At 37.0% G+C, this 13,623-nt stretch overlaps 1 protein-coding gene across 3 annotated transcripts in view; it reads right to left on the bottom strand.

Moving 5' to 3' along the window:
* The window catches only part of LOC141438169 (uncharacterized), an 18,917-nt gene extending 5,294 nt beyond the window's left edge, over positions 1-13,623 (bottom strand). For all 3 annotated transcript variants that reach the window (XM_074101900.1, XM_074101901.1, XM_074101902.1), the window contains exons 1-19: positions 13,596-13,623; positions 13,322-13,446; positions 12,970-13,017; positions 12,020-12,128; positions 11,410-11,525; positions 10,635-10,685; positions 10,424-10,526; positions 8,866-8,990; positions 8,490-8,540; positions 7,483-7,579; positions 5,515-5,576; positions 3,879-4,002; positions 3,396-3,538; positions 3,249-3,299; positions 3,059-3,170; positions 2,598-2,725; positions 1,907-1,957; positions 786-894; positions 229-362 (exon numbers count right to left, since the gene is read on the bottom strand). In XM_074101900.1, the coding sequence (XP_073958001.1) occupies positions 229-362; positions 786-894; positions 1,907-1,957; positions 2,598-2,725; positions 3,059-3,170; positions 3,249-3,299; positions 3,396-3,538; positions 3,879-4,002; positions 5,515-5,576; positions 7,483-7,579; positions 8,490-8,540; positions 8,866-8,990; positions 10,424-10,526; positions 10,635-10,685; positions 11,410-11,525; positions 12,020-12,128; positions 12,970-13,017; positions 13,322-13,367 (1,660 nt within the window). In that variant the 5' untranslated portion in view covers positions 13,368-13,446; positions 13,596-13,623. The remainder of the gene's footprint in view (positions 1-228; positions 363-785; positions 895-1,906; positions 1,958-2,597; positions 2,726-3,058; positions 3,171-3,248; positions 3,300-3,395; positions 3,539-3,878; positions 4,003-5,514; positions 5,577-7,482; positions 7,580-8,489; positions 8,541-8,865; positions 8,991-10,423; positions 10,527-10,634; positions 10,686-11,409; positions 11,526-12,019; positions 12,129-12,969; positions 13,018-13,321; positions 13,447-13,595) is intronic.

Here is a 13,623-nt window from a genome sequence, read left to right as displayed (position 1 = left end):
TAAATTTTTTCTAGTCTAATACTTATCCAGAACTATTCTGTTTTAAAAATGTTAAGCGATAAATTGGCAATAAGTACGTAACCTCGATGTTTTTTAACAAAACTGCGTAACTTACAATAATCACAAACGAGCCTTTAGATGTTACAAATTACATATTATTTGTGTTAATTATCACGATAACGCACCAAAACTTTATAGTAGCGTATATATAGTCCTAGTTAAACTTACTTGACAGGACGGATTGCGAGTATTCAGTTGTATGTATTTTAGACATTATAGCCTGCAGTCTGCTCACAGTCGTAGATTGCAGTGAGCTATTCGAAAGCCCGATCAGATCTTGACACGAAGTTAACGACCGAAGACTGGAATAAAAAAAAATGTCTCAATGCCCATAAGAAACACCAACAGGGCCCGGGACAGAAAAAGACCAACAAAATTTTAATCATTAACGCGGCGCCATGCCGCAGCAACAAACCGTCGCCCGCGCACTCCAACTGCTCTATCACGACCTGCAGTGCTTCCGTCTTCACGCCTCTGTCGCATACAACAACCAATAGAAAAACAAGTTTCAGACAAACTAAGTTTCTGTAAAAGCTTGTTGTTGTAAGAACCACAATCCAATTTTGAAGCGTTCATCAGATTGCTATCAAGTAATTGAGAAAAACTCTGATTGTCAGGTATACTTTCTGTGTCTACGACTTACCTCTTAGCACCTCTTCGGGACATTTGTTTTCTATAATATATACCTGCTATGATGTTATTTAGGAGAGACTAGCGTTACTAACTATTTCGCACAATCTTTATAAGACTTCGGAATATCGCCTTGGATCAGCAACTCGTCACCTTGAGCTTCCATCTCGATAATCAATGCTTCGTAAGCCTGAATCTGCTCATCTGTTAAACATAACAACGTACTTACTAAAGATAGCTATTATAAAACAGGTAAATTAAATGCGTTCGATTCATAGTCCACATTGAAAAATTACATAAAATCAGAGAATTTTCTTATACTATACCTATGTAAGAATAGTGAGACTGACTGATTGAAAGACAAAATAATTTTTCATCACACTTGCTCGTAAACAGTGCCGTAACATGCAGGCTACCTTGGTTGCAACCCCCCAAATAAAACCCTCGACCTTAACGTGCTTATCATGAAACCCGTGGTCGGTAAATGAGTCATTTCCCGTACTAATTTTCATGTCATGAAGCCCAAGGTCGGTAAATGAGTTTTATGAGTTTGTTACTGCGTGGTGTGCTGCTGCCTCGTGCGCGCGCTGCACACGCACGCCATGCACATGCTGCGGAGTTAACGGTGCTGCCAAGAGCGCAATCAGCGGTATCGGCAATTTTTTTAAAAATATTAGTTTTTCTTACAAATATACAATTTTACTCGGAAATGTGATGAAAAACATTGTATGTCGCACGGGCGGTACTAGAATTACGAACATCGACTCACTAAAGCCCTCAGTCTTCGATCGCGGGCTTCATAATAGACTCTCGTTCGTAATTCCTTATTTACCGCCCTTAAGACACAATGTACTATTAATTCACCAGACACAACTTGAGTCATAGGGAAGCACTTTGAAGACATTTTTCGATATAAGTAAGTACTCACGCGATAGGAAAAAAAGGGTAACTTATATTTTCGTTGTTGCGAGCAAAAGCTAGATATATACCTACTCAGCGGCATAAAATCTGGCCCGCAGTCTCCATACAAAATTACCTATTACTGCATACATTCGAGGGCCAGATTTTTTCCGCTCAGTATAGTATAAAATGTCAAACGATCATGGTTTCGTTCGATTATCTGATGTTCCATATATTGAGCTGCTGAAATACTAAAGTTAGATTCGATATGCGGACTATAACTCTATAAATAAAGGAACTTAAATAAAATGTTCACCTTTTTCGGTCACAACTGTTGATAGATAGTCTGCCGCGTCTTTGATGTGATCTGCAAAGGACAAATTATATTCAGAGGATACCATACACCTTGGTATGAAGGAGATATTTATATTCTGGCAACATCAAACTCACTGGCCGATGATCACTAAAATGTTTAATATAAGGATAAAAATCTCCATTTTTAGATAGTAATGATTTACAAGTAAGTACCTAGATATTTAGGTAGGGATACTTAACATATAAACAGTGGGCGGATGACGTACTTATGCAATTTACGTCAAAATTATGTCAAACGATGTACGTAATATGGATATGACTACAATTGGTTTTAAAAAGAGAACATTATTGAAAAATTGTTTATTGTTGTAGAAAATAATCGTATTTTTTTTCTATAAAACATATTTTCAGTGCATTCCTTTTATATTTCACTATCCAAATGTGTAAGGAAAATAACCTCTTTACATCTACAGACGCAAGGGGTGCGTATTCATAAAGTTATACTTCACTATTATTAGCAACATTATCACCATTACTCAAATTTCTGTATATTTTTATACAACAATATTAATCGAAGTTTAATAAAAGTCTTATCCATCTTGTGCTTTCGTCACCATATTGCATCCATCGTCCGCCCTTTACACATAAATCATATAATTATTAAATTATTCAATTTAACGCGTAACGTTTACCTTTCATTGAAGCTGTTAATTTCCGAGCCATAGAACGACATCGAATTATATCCTCCATCTTTCTGACTAACGTTGGGACGATTGCGGTATTAGTTTCTGATACCTCTAACGTCTTTGCCTTTTTCAATCTATATAGTAAAAAATAATTATTTAGTGAGCTGACGACGGAAACTTGATCTAATTGAATCGAAGCTCTAACAGTCACTTACCAACTCTTTGCACAAACTTTAAAAAAACTAGGAAAATTGTGCCTTAGAAACGACAGAAACTTGCGTTTAATACTCGCAGGTTTATTTGTTTTTAAAGAATTTGTTTATTTTTCTATGAACAGTCTTTGGCATGCTAAGTGCTGATCCCTTTGACTAGCAAGTACGTACCTACCGTGTGTTTTGCAGGAGCTGTAACTATGTCGGTGTAATATTACCTATTGTACATTTTTATGGTGCTTTTTGTAACCAAACCTCTGAGCGCTGAAGAAGGCACTCTCGGTCTTGCCATTCTTTTCAATAAGTATTTCGTTGCCTCGTTTCTGCATTTCTGCTATTAGCCCCTCCGTTACAAGCGCTTTGTAATCTAAATTGGAAAGCAAGAAATGAACAAGCATCTTCAATTATTCTCGTGAACTATTACATCTGCTAAAACAAGTCTTACTCTTAGAGACAAAGTATTCCGACAGGATCCGTGAAGATTCAATGACGACATCTGAATAAAGACAAAAATGTTATCTTAATTCGTTTAACGTTCGGTGGATAAATTTGTTATAAAGGCTTATTATAAATCGTTTCTTTGCAAGGTTACCTTGCATAATGTCTCTCATTGCGGCTGGCGTGCTCTTGGCCACGAGCGCGTTCAGTTTCTTTTCAAACTTCTGGTGTAATCGAGCAGTATCGCCCGATTCTTTGACTGACTTCACCACATTCATCGGTGGTTTCATCGATAACCTAAAAAAAATAATGAGAACTAATATACCTCAGATAGGTTTTCCGTAGAAGTCATTAGATTTAGAGTACCTACAGATACTTATTTAGAGCTTTTTGATTGTAGTGTAGGTAGGTCGATAACGTTAAATGAAAGCTGTAATGCAGACACCACGACCACTTAGAAAAACGAACCCTAAGCATTGGTACCTTTATGGGAATCTGTCAACTTTAATTCTTGGGACGTCCGTTAATATGTACCTACAATGAAGAAGTAGGTAGTATGGCACAGCTTGTGGTCGAGAAATTATACGGTCAGGATACCTATTCCCAATTCGTAGATTAAGAGTTGAGGTGTTAATACCAATCGGAAGCCAGCGAGTGAGATAGATCTGTTTTCGGCTGCTTGTAGAACGTCTCGTTGCCCTTGGACCGCAGTTGCTTGTGAAGGATGCCGAGCGCCTGCTCGCGCTCCGAGTCATACGATTCTACACGACACGACAAAAGTAACCGTGAAAATTAATAATTATGCTTAAGCGAGTCCCTGCTCTATTTCTACCACAGTGCACGGATTACTTTATTTAAGAGTAAGTAGAACGGTGCAGAGTTGTACGAAATGTCTAAATGCTTAGACGTTACTAATAGCAAAATGTATAGATGGTAGATAAACAATTATTGCAAAATTATATACTGACGGTATAAATACTACGGTAATATATAATAAATCAATAACGTTCAATACTAACATGCATGATTTCTCATTAAGTGAAATGTAAATTTCTTTTGAGAGAATTAAATTTCTTTAAACCGAATATAAACATGACACGGTACAAATATAATTCGCACCTTTGCGTCAAAACTGTTACTTCTGGTTATATCATAACTTTGAAAATAGCACAATTTTATCGCAAAGAAGCGAATTATACTGACCGTAGACGATATTACTCAAACAATATCTGTAGCAGGACAAAATCCTGCAGCGGCAAAAATTGATCCTATAAATATTTACGAATAGGTAGGGTATGTGTCCAACAATGAAACTTAGGTACACAGTGAAACATTGCGATATTTCTAAAGTGCCACGTTGCCAGATCGTGCACTATATCGCGTAAGGACACCCTTGAAAACCCCTCACTGTACCCCAGTTTCCATTGGCGTCACGTAGAGGAACACGTGTCTACGGAGCTTTTTCAGTATTATTGACACAAAAATAAGGATTTTAAGCATTTTTTGTAGATTTTTCATTAAATTATGGTTATAAATGCAATATATTTGATATTATAGCGGACTAGATCACAAGTTAAAGTGGCACAATTTACTTAGTAGGCAAAAATTCGACGTTAATATAAAATACCTTAGGTACTCACCAATGAAACATTTACGCATGGGACACACTTAATAAGACTGATAAAAGTTAAAGTAATTAAAACTGTTTGATTATATTAGTGCATTTTTTTAGAAAAGAATAAAAAATAGAATAGAATTTAATTATTATCAAACCTATTACATAAATACGTCCCTAAATTATGAAACAGATTGTATTAGTTAGTTTTCACTTTTCATTGTTAAATAATGTAGTCTTTCATTCTGCACACCGCTGTGGACACAGTCAAAAACTTCCCATTTTTTACTTTTTATTTTTTTATGACCTACACATTCTTAAAGAGTACCGTATATGTCACGCGATACCCAATAAAATTACCTAAGTACAGTAAAAAATTCAGACTTCTATCTGTCAAAACAAAACATTTATGAGATTTTGAATTTTATGTGTTTCATTGGTGGAAGCTTTTTTCAAAGTTGTGACGAAATAATGTAGGGTCAAGTACATTATTTCGTCACAACTTTGAAAAAAGCTCGTACCTCAAAATTGATACTTTTCTAAATGAACTTTATGAACATTAGTTCAAAGGTCAATATTGTTGACGTATTGATTTGAGATACGAGATTTTTTCAAAGTGATGATTTACTATTATTCTCACATTTAATTACCAACTTACCAGTTGCAACGGAACGCTTGCCACCGGTTCTTCGTCTTTCTTCATCTTCTTCCAACTGTCTCCTTCGAAAGTACAAAAAATACATAAGGATCGATATTCATAAGAACTAGTACGTGTAAGAACCATTGTCAAGATCTATCATTGTCAAGGTCTATAGACTTTTACCCCATGAAGTACAGATGTAGTGCAATATTATTTTCCTTCGTACTTTATCGGAAAAGTTCATATTTATCGTGCTCTCTCAATCAGCCTCAGTACTAATCATTTTTTCACTCCTCATGCTCTATAAGTAGGTCAATATAGCCTTACGAGGCGGGAGTAAAGTGAGTACTTTAGTCCCTAGGGAGTACTTAAATGTAATTATTTTTTTTTAATTTATTTCGAGTGACTTAGATAAACTCAAACAGCCAGTACTTGCTTAGTTTTTGGCATAAAATACCAAAATGGTGTGTGGACCATTTTCATGACGAAAATGTTACGTTCTTAGTCTACGTGGTCTTAGTTCTATGTTTTTTCCGCATAGAAGGTGGCGCCATTCTATTTATTCCAGTTTGTGTATGGACCATTTCGCCGATGCGATTTTGTTATATTATCTGTGTCTGGTTGGAAAAAAAAGTACTTACCGCGAAAACTTTGAAATTGTTGTAGAGCGTAAATCATAAACGATTGAAATATATTATTCGTACAATGTCGTCAAGTGATAGTGAAAATTATGATCCGCATCGCCGAAATCTAGAAAGGTTTATTAAAACCTATGAGTTTTATGGGCTGGAGGAATAAGAAACGCATTAATTCGTTCACAGAAATTACTATTTTTTTTTCGCAATCTAAACGTCGGACCCTCGGATAAATATACACCCTTGCTAAAGCTCGGGTGGCTAAAGACCTCGGGTATATATTGGCTTATTTTAGTCCCTCGATAAAAAATATACTTTTGTCACTTTGTCATTTGGCACTGAATAATATAGTTCCATATTATAGAATTAATACGCAGATGTCATTCATTTAATACAAATTGATTAAAGCTACTGTTACACATGCTCGTTAGTAGCACGAGAGCATGCTTACTATCGAGCAAATTCTACCTACTAGCATGTGTGTACAGGACATGCTACTAGCTGTCGAGCATGCATTTTAGTGGCATGCTCTCTAATAGCAGACCCTGCTATTTTTGACCATGCTAGTTGATGCGGGGGTAGAAGTGGAAAAGGTAATAAGCAAGTGTGAACGCGCTTGCGTGTTGCGTGAGCATGCTAGTAATTGGTAGTGCCACGAGAGTTGCAAGCAAAAAAAGTTACTAAAAGTGAATTCGTTATAAATTAATTAATTTATTACCGTAAAATTTGCGAAAAGCCGTAAGCGGCCACAGGGTTGCAGCCGTAGGCCGTGGATTTTGAGATTTTTTGCCCTGCAAGCCGTAGAACACGGTAATTGCCGTGGCAACACTGTCTTTGAACCGGTAGAGAGCATGCTATCAAAAGGCATGTGTATAGAGGTGTTTGTTTTCAGCATGCTTATTTAGGAGCATACTTAAAACTAGCATGCTTATTACTAGCAAATGTAAACAATTCATGAGCATGCTTATTAGTAACTAGCATGTGTAACAGTAGCTTGACACTTCGGGTGCCGTCGTATTCCGAGTTTTCCCGATGGAAAAACATTTTGCACTACATCTGTAACTACTTATACCTTAAAGTTCACAGTGAAATAAATCCAGTCAACACCCAAATAACTCTATATGTTTCGGACTAATTCGTAGCTCTTCTACCGGGAGCAAACGCCACAGCGGCTGCTGCAAAACGCACACTAGCCGACTCCGCCGCAGTCGCCGCCATGGCGTGTGTTCCGGGAGGAAGGGCTACGAATTAGTCCGAAACAAGTTGAGCTAAAGTTATCCGGGTTTATTTCATTATGAGGGAGGCTCACGGTAGTTCCATATTTAAAGATACCGCAAAGCACTGTACTAACCTGCTGGTACCTGAACCTCTACTTGATATCCCTGTCCGTGACCCGCCGCCCGCACCACCGCCACCCCACGCATCAATTCCTTTGGCATCCAGGCCACCTACAGTAAACAAAGTCGGTCATGGGAATATTCATTCAGTAATGCGCTGAAAGTGTACTTAAACAAACTAAAGAACGTACAGTACCCGGCGATAAAGATTGCACATCGGTCTTCGGAAAAAGACAATTGGCTGTTCACGACGATATCCGAACACTGGCGAACGTCCATCAATCATCGTATTTATTAAGTGACGTTTTATATAAAATAAATACTGCACCATTATGGGCTTTGTAAACTTCGGATATCTACAGAGAGCTATTGCAACTACTAGAAAAAGGATAGTTCCCTCTTTTCTAAAGATGCCATCGTACAATTTAAAGTTTTGGGAGGTTTCAACAACTCTTTACTCTATTGCATCTGTACAACGACTAACAAACGTCACATAAGTAGTGCGTGACAACCATGTGACAACGTTCTACGAAGCCGAAATTAGCCGAATCTCTTTCTAAAAACCGATGTGCAATCTTTATGGTCGGGTACTGTAATGTCGATGGGTTTGAACGGCTTCTTCAGTATACCTGGGCGAGGCTCTGAAACTTTCAACCGCCGGTTCCTGTGTGTTACGAAAATCGACTAATACTCCCATCAACTAAAAATCGCAACCACGTGTGGTGTACAGTTGCAGTTGCAGATTTGCAATTAGTTTAAGTCATTGACATCTACGTTGTACCTTACGGCACATGCGCATAGATGTCGATGGTATAAGTTAACACACGCGAACGGGAGGTAGCGAAATGGTAGAGTCTTGACTCTTGAATTATGGGCGATTTTGTGTTTTTGTTTTGCAATTGTGTAACTTATTTCATTTGTAGTTAGTTTTCTTAAAAGATTTTTAAGGGCAGTCGGACAAAGCGTTACTTCTAATATTACTATATTATAATGGAGTAGGTAGGTACTCGTAGATACTTACATTCTTTAGTCGCCTGGTCCGCAATATAACCCGATGAAAGAGCCACGGCAGCTATAAAAGCAATTTTATTGTTAGTTACTAATAACACTAGTTTTGATGTTAGGTTTTAGGTTTGAAGATATAAAAGTTCACTTACAGAGAAAATACATAATAGACAATTTGGCTTTTGCGTACTTAGACTTAAATAGGGAAAATTATCAATTCATTCATGCATGCATTGAGTTAAATATACAATATACAATTTTATTACTATGAACATTAATTTAGATTTATTTGCCCGTTAATAACAATGACGTGTGCTCAGTTGAAGCGGATAATTAATCGATAAAATTAAAAAGTGTGAATGTTATTAGTAAGAGACAGGGTATTTGCTTACTATCCATATGCTGTATGGCTACTGGAGATGCCGCATCTTTATCCACATTACCGATTCGGTCAGAAACCTCATTTAAAATAATTCCATTAGGATTCTCTCCTCCAAACCCAGGTGCTTTGTCCAACCTGTACGTGGATAAAATTAAATCAATTCACTGAAGCATTTAAATTAATCAAAAGTAAAAATATGGGAAGCGTAAGCTCGATGCAACTTTTTGGTTTGATATACACAAAGAAATGCACCATGACCATCTGTGAGAAAAAGACGCGCACAGTATGTAATCACAGGGACGATTGATATCAACACGAGAAAACAAAGTACAGTACAACCATAATGTTAATGTATAGGTAGCTTGGGACTCGTCGGTTTTCTTCGTTTTCCTGAAGGCTCAAATGAGAAAGAAAAAGAAAACCCATCCGTTGGTTTAAGATCCGAACGACATTAGCAAACTAGTTTAACAGGTTCCCTATCCCATGAGGCACGTGTGTTTCATGCGTGACTTTACTGGTACAGTCACCAGCACCAATATCTGACACAATAAGCGTGCATAAATATCTGACACGACTCTATTTCTAGGGCTGGAAGGACCTGTCAGATATTTTTGCACGCTCCGCTGTGGTAGATATTAATGCTGGTGACTGTACGTCCATGACACATGTGCCTCATGGCCAGTGATGTGATGTAAAAAATGCAGTTGTTCTTTCGATAAGTAATAAATATTATTACTTATTATTATTATATACTGAGCGCCAAAAAATCTGGCCCTCAAATGTATGCATGCAGAATCGGTAATTTTGTATGAAGGGTGGGCCAAATTTTTTGCATCTGAGTATATTACGTATATCAGAAAAAATGTTTATTGTAGAACATAGGTAGACTGTTAGATACAAATAGTTTATTACGAATAGTTATATTATTATGAGGAACGGTTAATAAGTAAGTACCTATTTACACGTCACGAAAACGAACAAAGTAAAATGAATTACTATTTGCTCATTTTGCTAAATTTTCGAAATCTTATGTTTTATTGCTGAAAATTATTTAAGATGATGTGTGTATGTTCACACATGTATTTATGTAAAGTTCAAATCACTCCTACTATCGTGCTGATTGCTGAAACTAAAGTCATAATGTTGTTTTAAATACGACTATAAGTATATTTATTAAAATTTTAATAGGAACAATATTTCCGGCGTGTTTAATAATGTCAATGCTCCTGCCTAAATTTTAATTTTGTAATTCGTAGAAGGCGTTTGGTTTATTTTTACACCATCATTATCATTTCACTCCCGTCATATCACTGTAGTGGCGTCTGACAGGAAAAGAAAAGAAAATATTGGAGCAGAAATTAAAGTTAAGTGTTGCCACTTTATTGGGAAGCGTATTGGGTACCGGGACTTCGACTTGCAAGACATTTAAACAAAATACACAATTGGACCAATTTACCCAGTGGGGGGCAAAGTAACCTCAATTTACGGCATAGTATAAATAGAAGTTATTCAATCTATCTCTTAATAACAAAGAAATCAATCAAAACAAAAACTCATTAGTTTCGTACATATCTGCAGCTCCTTTGTGCGTCTTATTAAATTTGCCAATATTTAAGAATTCTTTATCTCCTTCCTTTTCAAGTCCACGCTTAATGACTCCCATAGCTTCGCCTTTAATCATAAAGTTAAATTAGCAATATTGAATTGAAAATTAATTAACGTAAAGCCAGCTAAGATTTATTTAGTTAGTAAAAACTTTAAAAAACTTTTGTTACTCGCCTCTGCCATAAACAACGTCAGTTAAATGAGCTGCACCTTCAGAAGCAGCATCTACAAAACAATTAATAAATGAATGTCGGCTTGCTGAATAAAAATAAGTTTCAATTTACCTACCTCCTTATTAATAAACGCTTGTAACTTCTGCGTGTAATATGCTGAATGCAATATACTGAATACATTATACCTATTGCAAGGCAAGGTTTATGCATTCAAGTGTTAATGTACAGTCACCAGCACCAATGTCTGACACAACAAAGGGTGCATAAATATCTGATACGACTCTATTTTTAGGGCCAGTAGATGTGTCAGATATTTTTGCACGCTCCGCTGTGGGAGATATTAAAGCAGGTGATTTTACATAAGCGGCATTCAAAAAGTTTACTTCCTTAGAACTTATTTTGTTCATTGCGTGTAACCAGGAGATTAAGGGACGTAATGTGAGAGTGGGGACTTGGGCAGCAGTGTTTTCTGTTGCCAACTATGAACTCAAGACTCCAGGACTGCAAAATGGAAAGCAAGGGGACACCATCACACTATTTTCCCAAAAAAATCGTCATGAAGGTTACTGATCGGATTGACAACCGACGACCAAAACCACTGTCAAGAGTGTAGCAACTTAGAAGAAGAAATCCGTTTGGTAGATATAGCAAGCATCGCAGATTTTAACTTAAAAGAGAGTGCAACCAGTTAATGAGTCAGTGTGTGTAAATTGTTATTTCTAATTAAATTTAATTCATTACCTTCCTCATTCTGATCATCATTCATTCTTCTTTACCTTTGAGCATATCCTGCAGTTTACTATCCGGTATGGCGGCATTAATTTTTCCTTCCATTTCTTTTTTCTTTCCTGGGTTATGGGAATCGGTCACTCCAACTGGTGCGTTCATTATTCTGAAACATATTAAAAACCAGGTATTGTATACTAATTTTTAATACATAAATAGAAGTGGGTCAAAATTAACTGGTAAGATTTGAAACAAACAAATAGGTAAATTTATGACATGAAGACAAAAGCTTGTAAAAACCGATCAAGTCCATGTAGGATCACGTTTAATAAAGCGTTTCAAAAGAGTTAATTTCTATTAAAAACGCTAAGTTTATGACATAAAAGTGCGTATCTCCACAGGAACAGCATACTTTTGGTGCGTGCGTAGTGTCCACTGTGGCACATGTGCCTCGAGGGTGGTTCCACTGGTACGGTTATCTCCATGCGGCACATATGCCTCATGGCAATGACGTAAGTATCTCAAAACGAACATTTATTCGCGTTTCATGTCATTAACTCATTACATCAATACTATGGGGACGTGTCGCAAGAAGGATGGCACATTGCTTCGGGACTGTGAAACTGTTAGGCAACTCAGTAGTAGGTAAGCAAAACATACTCTTTCCCGCCCTCGGTGTAGTCAATCTTGTAGACGCCTTCTTTCGCCAGTTCGGTTGTGCCTTTTCTCGCCATTAAGTCGGCGAGAACACGACGTTTTTCAGCAGTAGCTAAATTGTAAAAAAAAAACGAGTACTGCCTTTTCGCAACGTAACGTTTGGCAACCTGTTTCATTTCGCAACTTTTTATTTCGCCAACTTTAAAACTGTAAATATTTCAGGATTTATTTCAGAGCCATCGTGTAGAACCCTTTAGGTTAGGTTAGGTTAGTTTTATAAAAAATCTGAAATAAGTATTCACTGATAGAGAGAAATATTAAACAGTTGGGAAATTAAAAGTTGCGAAATTAAACAGGTTGCCAAACGTTATTCGCCGAAACATTAGTAAACCAAAAAAACATTATTAAAATAGTTCAACTAATGCAGGGTTTCTCAAACTGGGGTACGCGAACCCCTAGCTAGAAGTTCGCCATTCGACGTTCACGGGTTCGCGACAAGATTTACGTATGGTGGCTGCAAGACTGGTAACATGTTTCTTACCTGTTGTACCTTTTATTGAAATAAATAATATATTATATTATCATGATTGAAATAAAAAAACCTTAGTTTCTGCAACAGCCAATTTTATGGGGGGGGGATGGGGTTTACTGTCATCTAGAAACTTTCGCAGGGAGCCATAAGTTTGATAAACCCTTAACTATGGTTACATTTATCCTACTTAGGCTCTCGAGAGACGAAGATCAAAACTAGTCAGACCGAGCTTCCGGACTTAATCGTGGGTTGAATAGTTTATTTTTCCTTTTATAACTACTTAACTAACTCCTCCTCCTCTACCTCCTAACTACTTTAAATACTCGTACATGTAGGTTAGGTATCATACTTGTGCAGAAGAAACCGAAAAATCCTTTTCGGCTATTTCTTATGGGTTGCAAGTAGAACGAATACTACTTACTTTCGGGGAATGGCGATGCCAAAAATTTTGACGTTTCGTCGATAACAGCTAGTAAAGAAAAAAGTAGCAGAGTTAGTATGACTTATTGAATAAAAATAAATAAATTATGTACCTATTAATTATATAAGCAGCGTTTCCACCAATAATGTGCGAGGATGTATTGCGAGGGATGTGTTTTTCAGTAACCAATAGAAACGCTTCATTTACACATCCTCGCACAGCACATCTCTGGTGGAAACAGCTGAGCGGGGCGAGGCGAGGTAAATGAAGCGTTTCTATTGGTTAATGAAATCATATTCCTCGCAACACATCCTCGCACATCTCTCGTGGAAACGCTGCTATAACCTTGTACCTGGCATAACTTTAGCATGTTCGGGTTTAGATTTCTTATCGCTCATTGCAGTGAGTTTGCTTCGGACACCCTCATAGGCTCCTTTGTCTACTTTTTCATTAACAAGACTGTCAGCTATCTCAATCCTGAAAGTATTGTAAAGCACAACAATAGGTTTAATGTCAACGGTTGTAGGTTTTTGTTCAAGGTTGTCATTGGTCCTAGGCACCATAGGGCTCACATTTCTTTTGACCTGCGCTATCGATAGATTCTCAAATATAAAAAAAAAACTAACCTTCGAGCGCCATCTTTGTACGTTTGCT

The sequence above is a fragment of the Choristoneura fumiferana genome, chromosome 18 (genome assembly GCF_025370935.1).
Source record: "Choristoneura fumiferana chromosome 18, NRCan_CFum_1, whole genome shotgun sequence".
NCBI classification, from domain to species: Eukaryota; Metazoa; Arthropoda; class Insecta; order Lepidoptera; family Tortricidae; genus Choristoneura; species Choristoneura fumiferana.
Note: the sequence above shows the minus strand (reverse complement) of the source record. Positions and strands in the feature narration are given on the sequence as shown.